This window comes from Tachypleus tridentatus, chromosome 3, assembly GCF_004210375.1.
Source record: "Tachypleus tridentatus isolate NWPU-2018 chromosome 3, ASM421037v1, whole genome shotgun sequence".
Lineage (NCBI taxonomy): Eukaryota > Metazoa > Arthropoda > Merostomata > Xiphosura > Limulidae > Tachypleus > Tachypleus tridentatus.
In genome coordinates, this window is record NC_134827.1 from 105,710,358 (window position 1) to 105,731,041 (window position 20,684).

A 20,684-nucleotide genomic window follows, 5' to 3' on the forward strand; every position below is an offset into this window, starting at 1 on the left:
TTAGTATTGTCAGTTTGTGGTCTAATGAATGGATTAGTATTGTCAGTTTGTGGTCTAATGGGTGAATTAGTATTGTCAGTTTGTGGTCTAATGGGTGAATTAGTATTGTCAGTTTGTGGTCTAATGGGTGAATTAGTATTGTCACTTTGTGGTCTAATGGGTGAATTAGTATTGTCACTTTGTGGTCTAATGGGTGAATTAGTATTGTCACTTTGTGGTCTAATGGGTGGATTAGAATTGTCACTTTGTGGTCTAATGGGTGGATTAGAATTGTCACTTTGTGGTCTAATGGGTGGATTAGAATTGTCACTTTGTGATCTAATGGGTGGATTACTACTGCCACTTTGTGGTCTAATGGGTGGATTAGAATTGTCACTTTGTGATCTAATGGGTGGATTACTACTGCCACTTTGTGGTCTAATGAATGGATTAGTATTGTCACTTTGTGGTCTAATGGGTGAATTAGTATTGTCAGTTTGTGGTCTAATGAATGGATTAGTATTGTCAGTTTGTGGTCTAATGGGTGAATTAGAATTGTCACTTTGTGGTCTAATGAATGGATTAGTATTGTCACTTTGTGGTCTAATGGGTGAATTAGTATTGTCAGTTTGTGGTCTAATGAATGGATTAGTATTGTCAGTTTGTGGTCTAATGGGTGAATTAGTATTGTCAGTTTGTGGTCTAATGGGTGAATTAGTATTGTCAGTTTGTGGTCTAATGGGTAGATTAGTATTGTCAGTTTGTGGTCTAATGGGTGAATTAGTATTGTCACTTTCTGATATAATGGGTGGATTAGTATTGTCACTTTGTGGTCTACTGGGTGGATTAGTATTGTCAGTTTATGGTCTAATGGGTGGATTAGAACGGTGAACAAATATCAGTCAATTGTTAAGTTGGTGAATTGGAATCAGTAAGTTGTTCAATAGCTGGACGAAGATCAGTAAGTTGTTCAATAGATGAACAAAGGTCGGTAAGTTGTTCAATATATGGGCGAAGATTGGTGAGCTGTTCAATAGATGAACAAAGATCAGTAAGTTGTTCAATAAATGAACAAAAATCAGTAAGCTCTTCAAAAGATGAACAAAGATCAGTAAATTGTCCAATAGATGAACAAAGATCAGTAAGCTGTTCAAAAGATGAACAAAGATCAGTAAGTAAGTACTGCATTGTTAGTTTGAAATGCTATCTATCTCTTATTATTGTTTCACCTAAACTCATTTGTTCCTTTAACCTGTTGACTGCCAAATATTTCAGCTGCTACAATACAACTCCAATGCTTCCTCATTTTGTAACGTTTTTCGTGACGCCATTTTGGATTGATAGAGAAACAATTTGTAAGTTGGTCAGATGCATGTATGGTGCTGACATCTAGCGTTGAAGGTAGGTATTATTAAGAACGAATTAATTCGTCCGTGGCACTGTGTTACCGATCGGCTTAGACGAGTTATCTCGTCTGCGGCACTGAACAGGTTAATGTATGGCTGTAACAGAAAATGTCTAAATGTTACAGACACTACGGACAATGTCCACTACTTGAGGATGGTATAATACTGTCGTACATTTGTTATAAAGTGTTTTTTTCACTACTCAACCAAACCGTCTTCAAACGTTTATTTTCTAAAAATATGAGTTCTTCGTCATCAAATTTAAATCCAGGTACCCAATAACAACATTGTATCTCATTTGGGATTTTACAGTTAGCCAATATCAACACTTTATCTCATATGGTGTCTTACAATTACCCAATAAAAACACTTTATCTTATTTGGTGCCTTACAGTTACCTAATAACAACACTTTTTCTCATTTGGTGTTTTAAAGTTACCCAATAACAACACTTTTTCTCATTTGGTGTTTTAAAGTTACCCAATAACAACACTTTATCTCATATGATGTTTTAAAGTTACCCAATAACAACACTTTATTTCAAATGATGCTTTAAAGTTACCCAATAACAACACTTTATCTCATATGATGCTTTAAAGTTACCCAATAACAACATTTTATCTCATATGATGCTTTAAAGTTACCCAATAACAACACTTGATCTCATATGATGCTTTAAAGTTACCCAATAACAACACTTCATCTCATATGGTGCTTTAAAGTTACCCAATAACAACACTTTATCTCATATGATGCTTTAAAGTTACCCAATAACAACACTTTATCTCATATGGTGCATTTAAGATACTCATTTGAAGAATTATACGTAATGATGCATTTAATTTAAAACATACAACTACATTTTTGTTACCATAGGCAAGACATTGACCTATTCAACTTTTACTCTTAATATACATCCTTATAAGCCTACAGCCATTTTTTTTTTACTATCTAACCTTTTGTTATAAGCCACGTAAACAGGTTTCGAATGTGATTTTGACAAACTAGTCACGCGAGAAATAATTGATATTCTATAATTATCCTGTTGCATTCAAACTAGAAACCTACGCAAGCGAGGCTTAACTGGAAGCGTTTAGCTGTTTTGTTATAGAGATTTGCCTGTTAGAAATAATGCTCGCAGACAAGACAAACTATAAACACTAAAAATATTTACAGAATTATTTTAAAATTGCCAGTTATTCGATATATTCTTAAGTATAGTCAAGAATATAAATTATTGAATGTCGTATTCACACTTAAAACCCAAGCTTGGAAAGTTTCAAATTACTTAGTTTATCTACGAAGCAAGCTGTTATGTATTCAGGTCCTCGCCATGACTATCTAACACCACCATGTAATTATGATGTATTCAAACCATCGCCATGACTCTCTAACACCACCATGTAATTATGATGTATTCAAACCATCGCCATGACTATCTAACACCACCATGTAATTATGATGTATTCAAACCATCGCCATGACTATCTAACACCACCATGTAATTATGATGTATTCAAACCATCGCCATGACTATCTAACACCACCATGTAATTATGATGTATTCAAACCATCGCCATGACTATCTAACACCACCATGTAATTATGATTTATTCAAACCATCGTCATAACTATCTAACACCACCATGTAATTATGATGTATTCAAACCATCGTCATAACTATCTAACACCACCATGTAATTATGATGTATTCAAACCATCGCCATGACTCTCTAACACCACCATGTAATTATGATGTATTCAAACCATCGCCATGACTATCTAACACCACCATGTAATTATGATGTATTCAAACCATCGCCATGACTATCTAACACCACCATGTAATTATGATGTATTCAAACCATCGCCATGACTATCTAACACCACCATGTAATTATGATGTATTCAAACCATCGCCATGACTATCTAACACCACCATGTAATTATGATTTATTCAAACCATCGTCATAACTATCTAACACCACCATGTTATTATGATGTATTCAAACCATCGCCATGACTATCTAACACCACCATGTAATTATGATGTATTCAAACCATCGCCATGACTATCTAACACCACCATGTAATTATGATGTATTCAAACCATCGCCATTACTATCTAACATGACCATATAATTATGATGTATTCAAACCATCGCCATGACTATCTAACACCACCATGTAATTATGATGTATTCAAACCATCGCCATGACTATCTAACACCACCATGTAATTATGATGTATTCAAACCATCGCCATGACTATCTAACACCACCATGTAATTATGATGTATTCAAACCATCGCCATGACTATCTAACACCACCATGTAATTATGATTTATTCAAACCATCGTCATAACTATCTAACACCACCATGTAATTATGATGTATTCAAACCATCGCCATGACTATCTAACACCACCATGTAATTATGATGTATTCAAACCATCGCCATTACTATCTAACACCACCATGTAATTATGATGTATTCAAACCATCGCCATGACTATCTAACACCACCATGTAATTATGATGTATTCAAACCATCGCCATGACTATCTAACACCACCATGTAATTATGATGTATTCAAACCATCGCCATGACTATCTAACATGACCATGTAATTATGATGTATTCAAACCATCGTCATAACTATCTAACACCATAATTATTTATTATTATCGAACTTTTGTTGCTGATCACTTGTTCTCTCCATCCGAACTACCGAATCTGAATAGTATAAGCCCATTCCTCAGTTCTTTATATGATTAGAATGAAGTTTTTTTGGTTAGGCTAAATTGGTTGTTAAAAATCTTAACTCATATTCTTAAGTTTTTGGTGTTTTTCTATCGTGCTTAATTACAGGTATCGGTTTGTTTCTTCGAAGTTAAACACAAAGCTACACAACGGGTTGTCTGTGCTGTGCACCACGGGTATTTAAACCAGGTGTCACTTCACCACCAGGGAACACAGGGGTGGGATTACTTGTATACAACCGAATTTCATAGAAATGTAGGTTAACGTAACAAAACTATTATCACATGGTTCAATAATTATGCTTGTCGTAAAAGTTACACAATGAGCCAACTGTGCTCTGCCTGCCGCAATAATCGAAACTCCGTTATTGGAGTCATAAATAAGTCAACTCTGTTATCGCTAGGACTGAGCGACTGTGATATATAAACAGTGTTGTTCCTAAACCTTAATTTATATAACTTTCTATAGAATATTTAACCAGTACCTGGGTGGCAATACGTATACAACATGATGTGTTAATTATTCTATGCTATCTTAATAGATAGAAATGAATTAGCGTACAATTAGAAATGCACAAGCGACTACGTTTCAAGTCAAGTTAGAGCGTCATCTGTCGTACAAAATTAACAATAGAGAAGTTTTACTCAAATTATCAAAATTAGGTTTTCTTTCAGTTGGTGAGAAAGAAAAGTTCTTTACCGCATTATCTTTTCGTACGTCCTCAAAGCCTTTAAGATTTCCTTTTATAGAGTAAAATCTGGGTTTAGGAGGTAAAGGTGGACGAAATGAAACCGTACAGTAACTTCCTCTGAATAACTCCTTCTGAGATTGAGTTGCAACAATATTCATACATTCGTCATAAGAACCAAAGCCTGTGATTGTCCCAGTCAAGATGCCTCCTGGTGGTTTTCCTGTAGCGTCTAACACTGAAAAAGAACTTTTTAAATTAATGTTTGATCAAAATTCGTCAACGGAGAGGGAGAGAGAAAATATTCACAGAATATATAAACATTTAGACGTAAAGGAAAATAGAATAACACTGAAATAAATTTTCACAAATAAACCAACAAAAAGAAGGGAGCGTTAATTTAAAAAAACACGATTTAAAATGTTGAGTACGTTTTAATTTCAATAATTATCAAAATTATTAAAAATTACCGCTAAAAACAATTCTTATTTGAAATTTGTTACGATAGACGTAAGTCAAAGCTACTGTTTTCAGGGAGAGAAACGATTTTCAAACAAAATATAATCAAATAAGAACTAAAAAAACAACAACAAATATTCAAAAAATAATAAACAAAATGTAAAGAAATCTTAATTTTGTTTCATTTTGTTTCAGATGTTTCGTGTGAAGCTACACACAGGGCTATGTGCTAATAGTTGTCCTTAATTTTTAACTTATGAACTAGAGAGTAGGAAATTAGCAGTACCCACCGCCAATTTATAGGTGGCCTTTATCTGGAGAAAACAGCGTACTGGTTCTTAACCCGTGAAACCGGCATGGCCAGGCCTTTAAGGCACTCGACTTGTTATCTGAGGATCGCGGGTTCGAATCCCCGTTACACCAAACATGTTCGCTCTTTCAGCCGTGGGGGCGTTATAATGTCCCGATCAATCCCACTATTCGTTGGTAAAAGAGTAGCCAAAGAGTTGGCGGTGGATGGTGATGCTTAGTTGCCTTCCCTCTAGTCTTACACTGCTAAGTTAGGGACCGCTAGGGTAAATAACCCTCGTGTAGCTTTGCTTGAAATTTAGAAACGAGAGTGTGAACGAGAGTTTTGTTTGTTTGTTTTGTTTGATTAACAACCCTCAAATTAGGGGTGCGATTTCACTCGGGGGAGTCAGCAGATAGCCCGATGTAGCTTTGCTGTAAGAAAACACGCATACACACTCTATATACAACGAAAACAGTTCTAAAATATACCATTTACCTAACAAAAACAAACTGCTTCCTTATGGACAATAAAAGTAGTCTTAAAATAAACCATTTCATCTATGGCCAACGGAAATAGATTTGAAATGAACTGCTCTCTCTATGGACAAAGAAAATGTTAACATGGTCGATAACGTAAATGACTAAAATAGATAGATAATTCTTACGCACTTTATGAGAGATATGATTCATATCATCATGAGATACCTGTAAACCGTCTATATCAGGGAGATTACTTTAATATTAAAAACCAATGATGAATAATTTTTCCGTTAACTATTTTATTTTAATAAATATAAGGTTTTTATTTTAAGTAATATCCACAGTAATACTATTCACAGAATTACTAATAAATGTAAGTCTAATAGAATTTTAAAATTAATTATATAGATGTAGAATACAAAAAAGGGAAGGTATATGAAAGTTAAAGTAAAAATCTCGAATTTTTCTCTAAATTATTAAATAAAATTTATTTTATTGTCATCTCGCGAGACATTTGCGAAGTAACTTTTTGTTTTTTGAAATTCAGTGTCATCCGCGCCGAGTTGTTTTTGTATCGTACGCTAGCTATAGACGGTGGTTTCTAATGAAAACAAATAAATCTTATGAATAAATCACAAAACGTAAGTTAAATAACACATACTGTATCTAGTTCATTATGCACTGGGAAAATAAAACGATTGTAATGAAAAATATTATTTAATGTGTCATGGCTGAATCTAAGTTGTTCTAAACCAGTTTCTGGTCTAAAATCATTTCGATGTATAAATTAGCAGATTAGGCTTGACAAGTGAGTGTTTTTAAGGCACTTATTGTACGAAATAATCTGTTTGGCCTATAAAAACGGAATCAATGACTATAAAAATTAAAGGTTGGTTATGGATATGGATAACGCAAGGAGCAAAGTCATATTTTTCAAAATTGTGTTAACTGTTTACGTATTCTGTCATATAATAGCTGGCCTGCGTTTTATTTCACTTGTATTTCTTTGTTGTCCTGAGGGATAATCTTTCACGATTGAAAACATTTTCACTCCACTAGAAACTCTAATGTCTTAAATGATGTGCAAAAAAATGTTTGCTTAGTGTACTTTATTGTCTTAAATGATAGACAACAATATACATAATGTATTACATTGTCTTAAATAACAGACAACAATATGTTTAGTGTTTTGTGAATTTCGCGCAAAGCTACACGAGGGCTATATGCGTTAGCAGTTCCTAATTGTACAGTGTAAGACTAGAGGGAAGGCAGCTAGTCATCACCACCCACCGCCAACTCTTGGGCTACTCTTTTACCAACGAATAGTGGGATTTACCGCAACATTACAACGCCCCTACGGCTGAAAGGACGAGGATGTTTGGAGCGACGGGGATTCGAACCCGCGGATTACGAGTCGAACGTCCTTAACCCACGTGATCTATACTTATTGTATTACATTGTCTTAACTAAATACAATAACTTAATAAATAAACACATAAATAAATAACAACATTTCTACCATTTTCTTAATGACCTAAAGTTTGTCTGTCATAATGAAACATTACATAAACTTACTTCGAATCGCCCATTCCTTTATATTACGAATCCCTCTCAACAGTTTTAATCCACTCCCCAGACAGTTTGCAGATACGTTCACATTCGATCCAGATCTTATTATCATTGGTAGAATTCTACGAACGGCATTCTGTGCAAGCTGTTTAATTACTTTATCAGTTTTATACCACTCTTCGAAGGCTTTGGAAACGGGAGTTGACGTTTCTACAGTTTCAGTCGAAGAAACGGTGACATTAATCGCTTCGTTTTCGATCACGGAAGACAATAATTTACTAGATGTTTCGCTTTTCTCAGTCGCGCGAGATATCGGTACAAAAGTAAACATTGGATTTTTTGGAGTCGTATCAGTTGGGACAGGAGTGAAAGTTTCCTTTGTCTCAGTCGGAGAGAATGATAATGTTGGCATATATTTCTGAGTTGGAGTCAGGTCATCTTCTGTGCTTAACGCTAACTCCTTGTTAGAAAATAAAATAAAAACTAAATACGTTAGTTGAACGTATGAGGTACCCATTCTCTCACTTTGATATGACAAGGGTTATAGTTTTATCTTTTATAGTTGGTTGAACTGAGAGAAACTTGTGTTCGCCTCGCGTGTAAAACTTGCAGTTGATTGGTTGATGAATATTGTAAAAAATTACTCAGATACATTTAATTCGTCGAGAGTTTCGTGTCGCTCAAGGTCATGGCCTTGGAATATGGTTATTCAGTTATTGCAAAACCAGTGTTTCGTCAGAAGTCGAAAAACTACTGGTATTTCGTAAATTGTAACTATCGAGATTGTGTTGATTGTTATTCCTCAAAAATTGCATTCTGCAGTGAATTAAAATATTATAAAGTTCTTTAAAAAAGTGGATTTTTGATTTACTGATTTAGGTCATTGTGAATGAGCGTGGCCTAGTAGACAAGTAAACTGTTACTTGAATTTCGCGCAAAGCTACACGAGAGCTATCTGCGCTCTTCAGATGGGACAGCGGTAATTTAAAGCACTTACAAAGACAAAAATCAGGGATTCTACTCTTCTTGTGAACCAAACCCATTGTGGTTCTGCTCTAAAACTAACCAACAATACATGAACATTTAGTGTTAATATTGCAATAAAGTTAGGCCTGCCAGGTGGATAAGGTACTCGACTAGTTATCTGAAAGTCGTGGGTTCAAATCCCCGTCACACCAAACAAGTTCGCCCTTTCATCCGTGGTGGTGTTATAATGTGACGGTCAATCCCACTATTCGTTGGTAAAAGAGTATCCCAAGAGTTGGCGGTGGGTGGTGATGACTAGCTGCCTTCCCTCTAGTCTTAAATTGCTAAATTAGGGACGTCTACCCCAGAAAGCCCTCGTGTAGCTTTGCGCGAAATTAAAAAGAATAAAAAAAACAAAAAATCCTAGCTTCGTGTGCAACTGGTGACTGATGGGAAAGTTATTCCAGTCAAACTTGTTTGCATTATTTTTACTGAATTCCTCTGTATTTACTAGAAGACGAAGAAACATTGTCTCTACTTTGGTATCACAGGTTCCTTTGATCCACTTCAGTAAACTGGATCATTGGTTTATAAGCACAAAACTAACCGTCTGTCTCTGCCCCCAGAGAAACTGATTTTGTTTTTTATATCACAGGTAGAATATCTTAGCAGGTCACGGACATTCCACCTCGCGCATCTGATCATCTGGTTACTTGAAGAACGTTAAAGTGATTTAGGTCACTTGGAGTTGAGCTTGGCAGATAGTTCATTGAAATTATTTTAAGATCTTAACAGGAACCAGTGGTGTACCAAACCTCCGTGTGAAAGATGACTTTACTGCTTGTTTGTTTGTTTGTTTTGGAATTTCGCGCAAAGCTACACGAGAGCTATCTGCGCTAAACGTTCACTAATTTAGCAGTGTAAGACTAGAGGTAAGGCAGCTAGTCATCACCGCCAACCGCCAACTCTTGGGCTACTCTTTTACCAACGAATAGTGGGATTGTCCATTGCGTTATAACGTCCCCACGGTTGAAAGGGCGAGCATGTTTGGTGCGACCGGTATCCGAACCCGCGACCCTCGGACCTCAGATACGAAGCTAGGAAAGCAAAAAACACAACAGGCGTCTTCTGATCCACTTTCCATTTTATTTTGTACGATGTTTGTGTGAGACAGGTTTCGTGCTTTGCGCTGTTCACTTCTTTCTTAGTGTCTTTTTGTGTAATTATGGTGATTATTTGCTTCTGGTCTCACTCGTCTATTTTCGTAACGAGTGGTTTATAACGACAGAGAAGACAAGGAATAAAAACTGTGTTTTCATTTTATTAATAACCATTATAATTTGTTTTTATCTGCAGTACACTGGAGATCTACCAGATGGCGGCCCTATTTCTTTACTTAAAATTTCTAAGCCTAAATATTAATTATCGGGGTGTTTTAGTTGAAGAAGGTGATTTCAATTAAAAAATTATCAAATTTGTTATTACAATCAAACTTTGAATTTAGGTTTCTATGGAAACTTATAGTGTACGGATAGTCTTTATTATATGCTTTTTATAATATTATTATTTATCTTATTTTAAATGTTTCCAAACATCTCTAATATCATTACCGGTATAACATCAATTTTTCGATGTTTTTAATATTTATTTTGCAACGTTTTGTTTTCCCTGAGTGACTGAAAGTTAGTGTATTCTATGAATGAGTGTAATAAAGTGTAATATTATGTGCACTGATATTTTTTTTTACTCTTTCATTTCGTATAGAGCATAGAGGTTGGCTCCCTAATGCCACTCATTGTATAGTGTACAAAGCATTGAGTATTATACGTGTTACAGCTACACCCTTGTGCAAATTAATTGAAACAAACGGTCATTTTACAATATTTTCAACATGGCGGCCGGTGTAGGCTCGCTGGACCCGCTGATTTCCTTTAGTAGTCATTTTTTTCACACAGACGACGTCATTAGCTGTGTTTTGCAGTACGGTCGATCTATTTTTGGGATATATGACGAAATGTTGAGGAATATTACGTCATTCAAAATTGCGTTAGAAGGGCAAGGAGACCAGTAAAAAAAACAACTTCTTACCAACTCAATGAATAAAAAACGGAATCAATGGGGTCTGAAATACAAGAACTGGACATAAAAAAAATGGAGGAAGGTGTTATTCAGTGACGAAACTCATTTCTCCATACAGGGTCAAAGACGTCTGCATGTTCGCAGATCTCCAGGAGAGAAACTTCGAGAATCTCACATCAATCAGTTTGTAAAACATCCCTTAAAGAAGATATTTTGGGGCTTTTCCAGCTACTGTGGACCTCGCATCACGCCTTCTACAATATGTAAATCTCCGACGCCATAGTTTTGCAGAGAAGAGTCGTTCCAGAATTGAAAAAAAGATTTCCAGTTGGATCTGGCATTTTTCACCAAGATCTGGCTCCGTGCCACACATCGAAAGTTGTGAAGAATTTTATGACTACAACGTGAATAAAGGTGCTGGACTGGCCTGGAAACTCTCTGGACTTAAATCCTATTGAAAATCTTTGGGCGATTTGTAAAGAAAGACTTTGGGGAAGAGGCTGTACTACGAAAGACAAGCTAACTGAGGCCGTAATGTGGTACTGCGACACAAAAATTAGTAAAGATTGTAGTCAACTCGTGGATTCAATGCCAAAGCGGATTAATAATCTTCTGAAAAATAAAGGCGATCATATCATGTATTAATTTGTGAGTAATTTTTGGATTCTCAGAAACAAAACGCAAAAAATTGAAAAAATCGTAATTTTCCGTCTTGTTTCGATTAATTAAAGGTGTATCTACGTTTCATTCGGTATTAACACTTGTTTCACCCTGTACTTATGTTTCTTTAAGGTACACCAGATTTCTCTGAAAGAGTTAACTTCAAGGTATAATTATAATATGATTTACACTGGAATAATGATCTTGTTCAATTACTACTACTTATTATGACCAAGTGGTAACTCAGGTATAGGTTTTAGTTTATAACACATGTAGAGATCCATATGTAGGTTTTAGTTTATAACACATATAAAGATCCATATGTGGGTTTTAGTTTATAACACATGTAGAGACCCATATGTAGGTTTTAGTTTATAACACATGAAGTGACCCATATGTAGCTTTTAGTTTATAACACATGTAGAGACCCATATGTAGGTTTTAGTTTATAACACATGTAAGAGAATCAGGTGTAGGTTTTAGTTTATAACACATGTAGAGACCCATATAGAGGTTTTAGTTTATAACACATGTAGAGACCCATATGTAGGTTTTAGTTTATAACACATGTAGAGACCCATATGTAGGTTTTAGTTTATAACACATGTAGAGACCCATATATAGGTTTTAGTTTATAACACATGCAGAGACCCATATGTAGGTTTTAGTTTATAACACATGTAAAGACCCATATGTAGGTTTTAGTTTACGACACATGTAAAGACCCATATGTGGGTTTTAGTTTATAACACATGTAGAGACCCATATGTAGGTTTTAGTTTATAACACATGAAGTGACCCATATGTAGCTTTTAGTTTATAACACATGTAGAGACCCATATGTAGGTTTTAGTTTATAACACATGTAAGAGAATCAGGTGTAGGTTTTAGTTTATAACACATGTAGAGACCCATATATAGGTTTTAGTTTATAACACATGTAGAGACCCATATGTAGGTTTTAGTTTATAACACATGTAAAGACCCATATGTAGGTTTTAGTTTACGACACATGTAGAGACCCATATGTGGGTTTTAGTTTATTTTGACTAAACTTAATATAATGTTAAAACGATTCCTTTTCCCTTCGTAGCAGCAGTTTAGAGTTAGAAGGCAAAACGCAGATCACCCATTATGTAGTTTTGTATTTAAATACAAAAGATCAGATGTTATGAAATGTACTGTAAGGCTTGAAGTTAAGTACAGCCTCTGTTCATTCGCCGATGGAACTAGAAACTACAATATTATAAAAACCCTGAGGTGTAAAAGGTTATCAATCAGACAGACAAGTGCAATGTCCAGAACTCGGAAACCGGTTCGGTGTGTGTTTGAAAAAAAGGTGTTGTGAAGACTAGTGTTAACTGAGATAGAGGGTTGAAAAAAAAAGCGTTCTACTCATGAGAGAAACTTGGGTTGAAATAAAGGGTTGAAACTTGGGTTTATATTTTTTTTCCTGTAATTTTATTGTCTAAAGGGAGAGAAGGAAGGAAAGAAGTGAGGAAAAAACCAATGAATCGAAGAGACGTAGGAATGATGTAACATCGTGCTTGTAAGAAACTGAATACTTATTTGTAGGACTCTGAGTCACTAGTATTGATTGTTGTGGATTACTCACAAAGCTACACGAGGGCTATCTGCGCTCGCCGTCCCTAATTTAGCAGTGTAAGACTAGAGGAAAGGCAGCTAGTCATCACCATCCACTGCCAACTCTTGGGCTACTCTTTTACCAACAAATAGTTTGGATTGGCCGTCACATTATAACGCCCCCACAGCTGAAAGGGCGAGCATGTCTGATGTGACTGGGATTCGAACCCGCGACCCTCGGATTACGAGTCGAACGCCTTAACCCACCTGGCTATTATGGTCATTAGAATTTTAATAATTTCACTTTTAATTTTAACTTTCTGCCGGATGTTTGGCACAGATAGCCTAGTTCCTTTGCGCCATAAAACGTCGAATCAACCAGCTAACCCTTCTCGGACACTCAGTGACCTCAAGTATTGAGGTTATGACCTTGCTGGTAAAATACCAAAGAGAGAATTCAAATAAGAAACTAATATTAAATATTTAAATGTCACGTTGATATTGGTGTAGGTCAACTCCTAATAACAGTAAGTAGAGTTGATGTGCATAAAAAAGTGACACAAAGCACGACATGGCTGTGACATTAGTTTTATGAGCCATTCCTCAACTTAGTGTTTTTGTTTTCTTCTATCAGCTTAATAACTCCGAAACTTTAATGTATTCAAAATTACCGTAATTATAAATAATTCTCAGAATAAAGTTCCATTAAATTCAGGTTTTTCCCTTGCTCCTCAGTGGCTCACCTGTAATTCTGAGGGCTCAAACCGCTTGAAACTGGATTTTCACACTCGTAATAGGCACAGAATAGATAGCGCATTGTGTAATTCTGTGTCCACCAAGAAACAAATACAATTCAAGTGTGTTGCGAGCTCGTATAAAAGTATTAATTGGCTCAACGGTACGATACGTTTGTAGACTTACAACGCTAAGACCCGCATTTCGGTACCCATGGTTGGTAGAGCACGTTGTGTAGCTTTGTGCTTAACAATAAACCAAACAAAATATTTATAATTAAGCTTATTACTAAATCTATCAATAGTGCTAATTTATAACTGTGTTTCTTCTACAAAAGTGGTTTAGAGAAAGAAGTACATAGATCATGGTTCTTGTTAACAAATAGCTGTATTACTGGTCTAATGAGTTTCATTAACAAAAGTATTAATAGCCATTAAACGTGGAAAACATTATTTTCTCCAATGTTTTATTTCCTCTCATCTTTAAACAAAGTAATAATAAATAATAAATTCTATGTTAGATTTTACAGAACACGTAAGAACAAGCTAAAATGGTCGTTTTCCGTTTCGGACAGGCCCGGCATGGCCAAGCGCGTTAAGGCGTGTGACTCGTAATCTGAGGGTCGCGGGTTCGCATCCCCGTCGCGCCAAAACGTGCTCGCCCTCCCAGCCGTGGGAGCGTTATAATGTGACGGTCAATCCCACTATTCGTTGGTAAAGAGTAGCTTAAGAGTTGGCGGTGGGTGGTGATGACTAGCTGCCTTCCCTCTAATCTTACACTGCTAAATTAAGGATGGCTAGCGCAGATAGCCCTCGAGTAGCTTTCGGCGAAATTCAAAAACAAACAAACCGTTTCGGACCTTCAAGTTAGAAAATTTCCATAAAGGTTTTACTACAGCACGATATGCTGAAACATATTTACTAATAAACAGTGTAAAACGTTACTTAGGCCATAAATGATAACGTTATCGAAAACTGTTAAAATTTGTCACGATGTTTTATTTCTATCTTGTTCCTCACATATTGCAGTGTTCTTGGATTCCCAGACCGTCTAATTGAATAGTATGGATGTTTATTTAAGTCCATATAGGGAGATGATGGGAGACTAGAGGAAGGAACCAGAATGATGTCATTCTCTTGCTTTCCCAGTAACCAGTTTTTATTATAATGTGCCGTTTTCTTTTTCTCTTTCTTTCTTTACTATTTTCATTGGGAGCAGCGACCTCTTACGACTCGTTACACAGACATTCAAAGTGAGAAGTGAAGAGTTGAATATTCTATTTACTCCTAATTTTTTAGTCTTAAGTTCAACTTCTATATAGGCCCCCTACTAGGGTACACTCCGTGTCTTCTATACTGTGGTTTATATCACGGTTTACGTACATGTTATTTAACTTTAATAGTCTGCCTTTATGTTTGTTCTGTTTTTTTTTGGTTATAAGCCCGCCATGGCAAGGTGTGTTAAGGCGTTCGACTCGTAATCTGAGGGTCGCGGGTTCAAATCCCGGTGGCACCAAACATGCTCGCCCTTTCAGCCGGGGGCGTTATAATGTGACAGTCAATCCCACAATTTGTTGGTAAAAAGAGTAGCCCAAGAGTTGACGGTGGGTGGTGATGACTAGCTGCCTTCCCTCTAGTCTTAGACTACTAAATTAGGGACGGCTAGCGCAGATAGTTCTCGTGTAGCTTTGCGCGAAATTCACAAAACAAACACACATTTTTGGTGAATATTTTCTTTGTACACGTACAAAAACATGCAGGTTTATATAATTATATCTATCTATGTTTCCATATAATAATTAAAATTGAACAAGTTCATTTAACCCTATTAATAGCCACGTTTTATCATGGCGTTTAGCCGCCATGATAAGCCATGGCGGGCTTATCACAAAAAACAAACATAAAGGCAGACTATTAAAGTTAAATAACATGTACGTAAACCGTGATATAAACTACAGTATAGAAGACACGGAGTGTACCCTAGTAGGGGACCTAGATAGAAGTTGAACTTGAGACTAAAAAATTAGGACTAAATAGAATATTAGGCCTGGCATGGCCTAGCGCGTTAAGGCGTGCGCTTCGTAAGCTGAGGGTCGCGGGTTCGCGCCCGAGTCGCGCCAAAACATGCTCGCCCTCCCAGCCGTAGGGGCGTTATAATTTGCGGTCAATCCCACACTTGGTAAAAGAGTAGCTCAAGAGTTGGCGGTGGGTGGTGATGACTAGCTGCCTTCCCTCTAGTCTTACACTGCTAATTAAGGGACGGCTAGCACGGATAGCCCTCGAGTTGCTTTGTGCGAAATTCCAAAAAACAAACAAACAAACAAACAAATAGAATATTCAACTCTTCACTTCTCACTTTGAATGTCTGTGTAACGAGTCGTAAGAGGTCGCTGCTCCCAATGAAAATAGTAAAGAAAGAAAGAGAAAAAGAAAACGGCACATTATAATAAAAACTGGTTACTGGGAAAGCAAGAGAATGACATCATTCTGGTTCCTTCCTCTAGTCTCCCATCATGCCTACTGTTATTATGTATGATAAGGTTTTCAACATGACTTAAATAACTTTTCATGCAGGTTTTTTTTTCTGTTTTTTGTGCTGTGCTCACCATGAGTATTTACACACAGTGTTTTAGGTGTATAAACACCCAGACTTACCGTTGAGACAAGCGATGGATTATTTTTTCTAAATTAACTAAATGAACATTTAAACGGTCTATTTGCAACATAAGGAGGTATCCATATTAAAAAACAAACAAAACTATATGAATGTCGATCCAACGATTCTATCACTTAAATTTTAAAACAGATTGTATTTAATTTTCTATTTGCGTTTTTATTATAAAACAACACAAGATTACTACTCAAACGAGCCCCGAATTTTAGAGATGCAAATCCGAGGGTTTACTGCAGATTCAATGAATGACTCATTAAATATGGATAAATTTATTTACGAAACGAAAAAACAGGGGCGACATCTATAGTTTAAATTCATACATCAAATGAATAAACAATTTTTAAAATATTATATAACATCTAACAAACGAGAACCTGAATAATAAAATTATAGTTTTAATTAACATCTTACACTAATGTCACCATTGAAACATTACTATAATGTTTAACAAACTAGAACGTGGATAATAAATTTATATTTTTAATTAACCTATAACACTAATGTCACAATTGAAACATTACTATAATCTTTAAGAAACGAGAAGATGGATAATAAATTTGTAATTTTAATTAATTGAAATGTCACCATTGAAAAATTACTATAATGTTTAACAAACCAGAGGATGGATAATAAATTTATTGTTTTAATTAACATATTACACTAATATCACCATTGAAATATTACTATAATGTTTAACAAACGAGAAGTTGGATAAGAAATTTATAGTTTTAATTAACATATTACACTAATATCACCATTGAAACATTACTATAATTATTAAGAAACGACATGTTTGATAATAAATTTATAGTTATAACTAACATATTACACCAATGGATCAAAATTGAAATATTACTATAATGTTTAACAAACTAGAAGTTGGATAAGATATTTATAGTTTTAATTAACATATTTCACTAATGTCACCACTGAAATATTACTATAATGTTTAACAAATTAGAAGTTGGATAAAAAATTTATAGTTTTAATTAACATATTACACTAATGGATCACCATTGAAATATTACTATAATGTTTAACAAATTAAAAGTTCGATTAGAAATTTATAGTTTTAATTAACATATTACACTAATACCACCATTGAATTATTACTATAATGTTTAACAACTTAGAAAATGGATAAAAAATTTATAGTTTTAATTAACATATTACACTAATGGATCACCATTGAAATATTACTATAATGTTTAACAAATTACAAGTTGGATAAGAAATTTATAGTTTTAATTAACATTACAGTAATGTCACCATTAAAACATTACTATGATGTTCAACAAACCAAAGGATGGATAATAAATTTAGAGTTTTAATTTACATATTACACTAGTGTCACCATTCAAACATTAGTATAATGTTTAACAATCTAGAAATTGGATAACATATTTATAGTTTTAATTAACATATTTATAGTTTTAATTAACATATTTCACTAATATCACCGTTTAAATATTTCTATAATCTTCAACAAAAGAGAAGTTGGATAAGAAATTTAAAGTTTTAATTAACATATTTCACTCATGTCACAATTCAAATATTAATATAATGTTTAACAAACGAAAAGTTGGATAATAAATTTATATTTTCAATCAACCTATTACTCTAATGTCACCCTTGAAACATTACTATAATCTTTAACAAAAAAGAAGTTGAACTATAAATTTATAGTTGTAATTAACATATTACACTAATGTCACCATTAAAACATTACTATAATTTTTAACAAACGAGAAGTTGGATAACAAATATATCGTTAAATTATCATATCACACTAATGTCACCATTCAAACAATACTATAATGTTTAAGAAACGAGAAGTTTAGTAATAAAGTCATATTTTCAATTAACCTATTACTCTAATGTCACCTTTGAAACATTACTATAATCTTTAACAAAACATAAGTTGAGTAACATGTTTATAGTTGTAATTAACATATTGCACTAATGTCATCATTAAAATATTACTATAATGTTTAGATAAACGTGAAGTTGGATAATACATTTGTAGTTTTAATTAACATATTACACTAATGTCACCATTGAAATATTACTATAATGTTTAACAAATTACAAGTTGGATAAGAAATTTATAGTTTTAATTAACATATTACACTAATGTCACCATTAAAACATTACTATAATGTTCAACAAACCATAGGATGGATAATAAATTTAGAGTTTTAATTTACATATTACACAGGTGTCACCATGAAACATTACTATAATGTTTAACAAACTAGAAATTGGATAAGATATTTATAACTTTAATTAACATATTTCACTAATATCACCATTTAAATATTACTATAATCTTCAACAAAACAGAAGTTGGATAAGAAATTTATAGTTTTAATTAACATATTTCACTTATGTCACCATTGAAATATTAATATAATGTTTAACAAACGAAAAGTTGGATAATAAATTTATTGTTTTAATTAACATACTACACTAATATCACCATTGAAACATTACTATAATATATAATAAAAGAAAAGTTCAGTAATAATTTTATAATTTTAATTAAAATATTACACTAATGTCACCAATCAAACATTACTATAATGTTTAAAAACAACAAGTTTGATTATAAATTTAAAGTTGAAATTAACATATTACACCAAAGTCACCACTAAAAAATTACTATAAATTTTAAGAAGCGAGAAGTTAGATAATAAATTTATAGTTTCAATTAACATATCACACTAATGACACCATTCAAACATTTCTATAATGTTTAAAAAACGAGAAGTTGAATAATAAATTTATAGTTCTAATTAACATATTACACTAAAGTCACCATTGAAACTTACTTTAATGTTTAACAAACGAGAAGTTGGATCATAAATTTTTAGTTTTATTTAATTTATTACACTAATGTCACCATTGAAACATTACTTTAATGTTTAACAAACGTGAAGTTGGATCATAAATTTGTAGTTTTAATTAATTTTTTACACTAGTGTCACCATTGATACATTACTATAATATTTAAAAAACGAATAGTTGGATAGTAAGTTTATAATTGTAATTAACATATTACACTAATGTCACCATTGAAACATTACTATAACGTTTAACAAACAAGACGTTGGATGACAAATTTATCGTTTAATTATCGTATTACACTAATGTCACCATTAAATCATTACTATAATGTTTAAGAAACGGCAAGTTTGAAAATAAATTTATAGTTATAACTAACATATTACACTAATGTCACAATTCAAACATTACCATAAAATTAACAAACGAGATGACGTATAATATATTTAAAGTTTTAATTAACCTTCACACTAAGGTCATCATTGAACATAACTATAATGTTTAACAAACGAGAAGTTGGTTAACAAATTTATCATATAATTATCGTATTACACTAATGGCACCATTCAAACATTACTATAATGTTTAAGAAATAACAAGTTTGATAATAAATTTCTAGTTTTAATTAACACACTATATTAATGTCACCATTCATACATTACTATAATGTTTAAGAAACGAGAAGTTTGATAATAAATTTATATTTTCAATTAACCTCTTACTTTAATGTCACCCTTGAAACATTACTATAATCTTTAACAAACAAAAAGTTGGATAATAAATTTATATTTTCAATAAAGCTATTACTCTAATGTCACCCTTGAAACATTACTATAATCTTTAACAAAAGAGAAGTTGAACAATAAATTTATAGTTGTAATTAACATATTGCACTAATGTCATCATTGAAATATTACTATAATGTTTAACAAACGAAAACCTCGATGGTAAGATTATAATTGTAATTAACATATTACAATAATATCACCATTGAAACATTACTATAATGTTTAACAAAAGGGATATTGGATAATAAATTTATAGTTTTAATTAACATATTACACTAATGTCACCATTGAAACATTACTTTAATGTTTAACAAACGAGAAGTTGGATAATAAATGTATATTTTCAATTAACCTATTACTTTAATGTCACCCCTGAAATATTACTATAATCTTTAAGAAACGAGAAGTTTAGTAATAAAGTCATATTTTCAATTAACATATTACACTAATGTCACCATTGAAATATTACTATAATATTTAACAAATTACAAGTTAGATAAGAAATTTATAGTTGTAATTAACATATTGCACTCTCATCATTAAAATATTACTATAATGTTTAAATAAACGTGAAGTTGGATAATACATTTATAGTTTTAATTTACATATTACACAAGTGTCACCACTGAAACATTACTATAATGTTTAACAAACTAGAAATTGAATAAGATATTTATAATTTTAATTAACATATTTCACTAATATCATTATTTAAATA

At 33.2% G+C, this 20,684-nt stretch overlaps 1 protein-coding gene across 2 annotated transcripts in view; it reads right to left on the reverse strand.

Moving 5' to 3' along the window:
• Nucleotides 1-8,185, reverse strand: part of LOC143247672 (nose resistant to fluoxetine protein 6-like) — a 31,236-nt gene extending 23,051 nt beyond the window's left edge. Inside the window, exons 1-2 of one of the 2 annotated variants that reach the window (XR_013026658.1) lie at nucleotides 7,644-8,185; nucleotides 4,850-5,076 (exon numbers count right to left, since the gene is read on the reverse strand). Coding sequence is in view for 1 of the 2 variants with exons in the window: in XM_076496055.1 (XP_076352170.1) it covers nucleotides 4,850-5,076; nucleotides 7,644-8,154 (738 nt within the window). In the remaining variant the exon portion in view is untranslated. The remainder of the gene's footprint in view (nucleotides 1-4,849; nucleotides 5,077-7,643) is intronic. The other variant, XM_076496055.1, reaches the window with a different exon arrangement.
• Nucleotides 8,186-20,684: the final 12,499 nt, after the last annotated feature.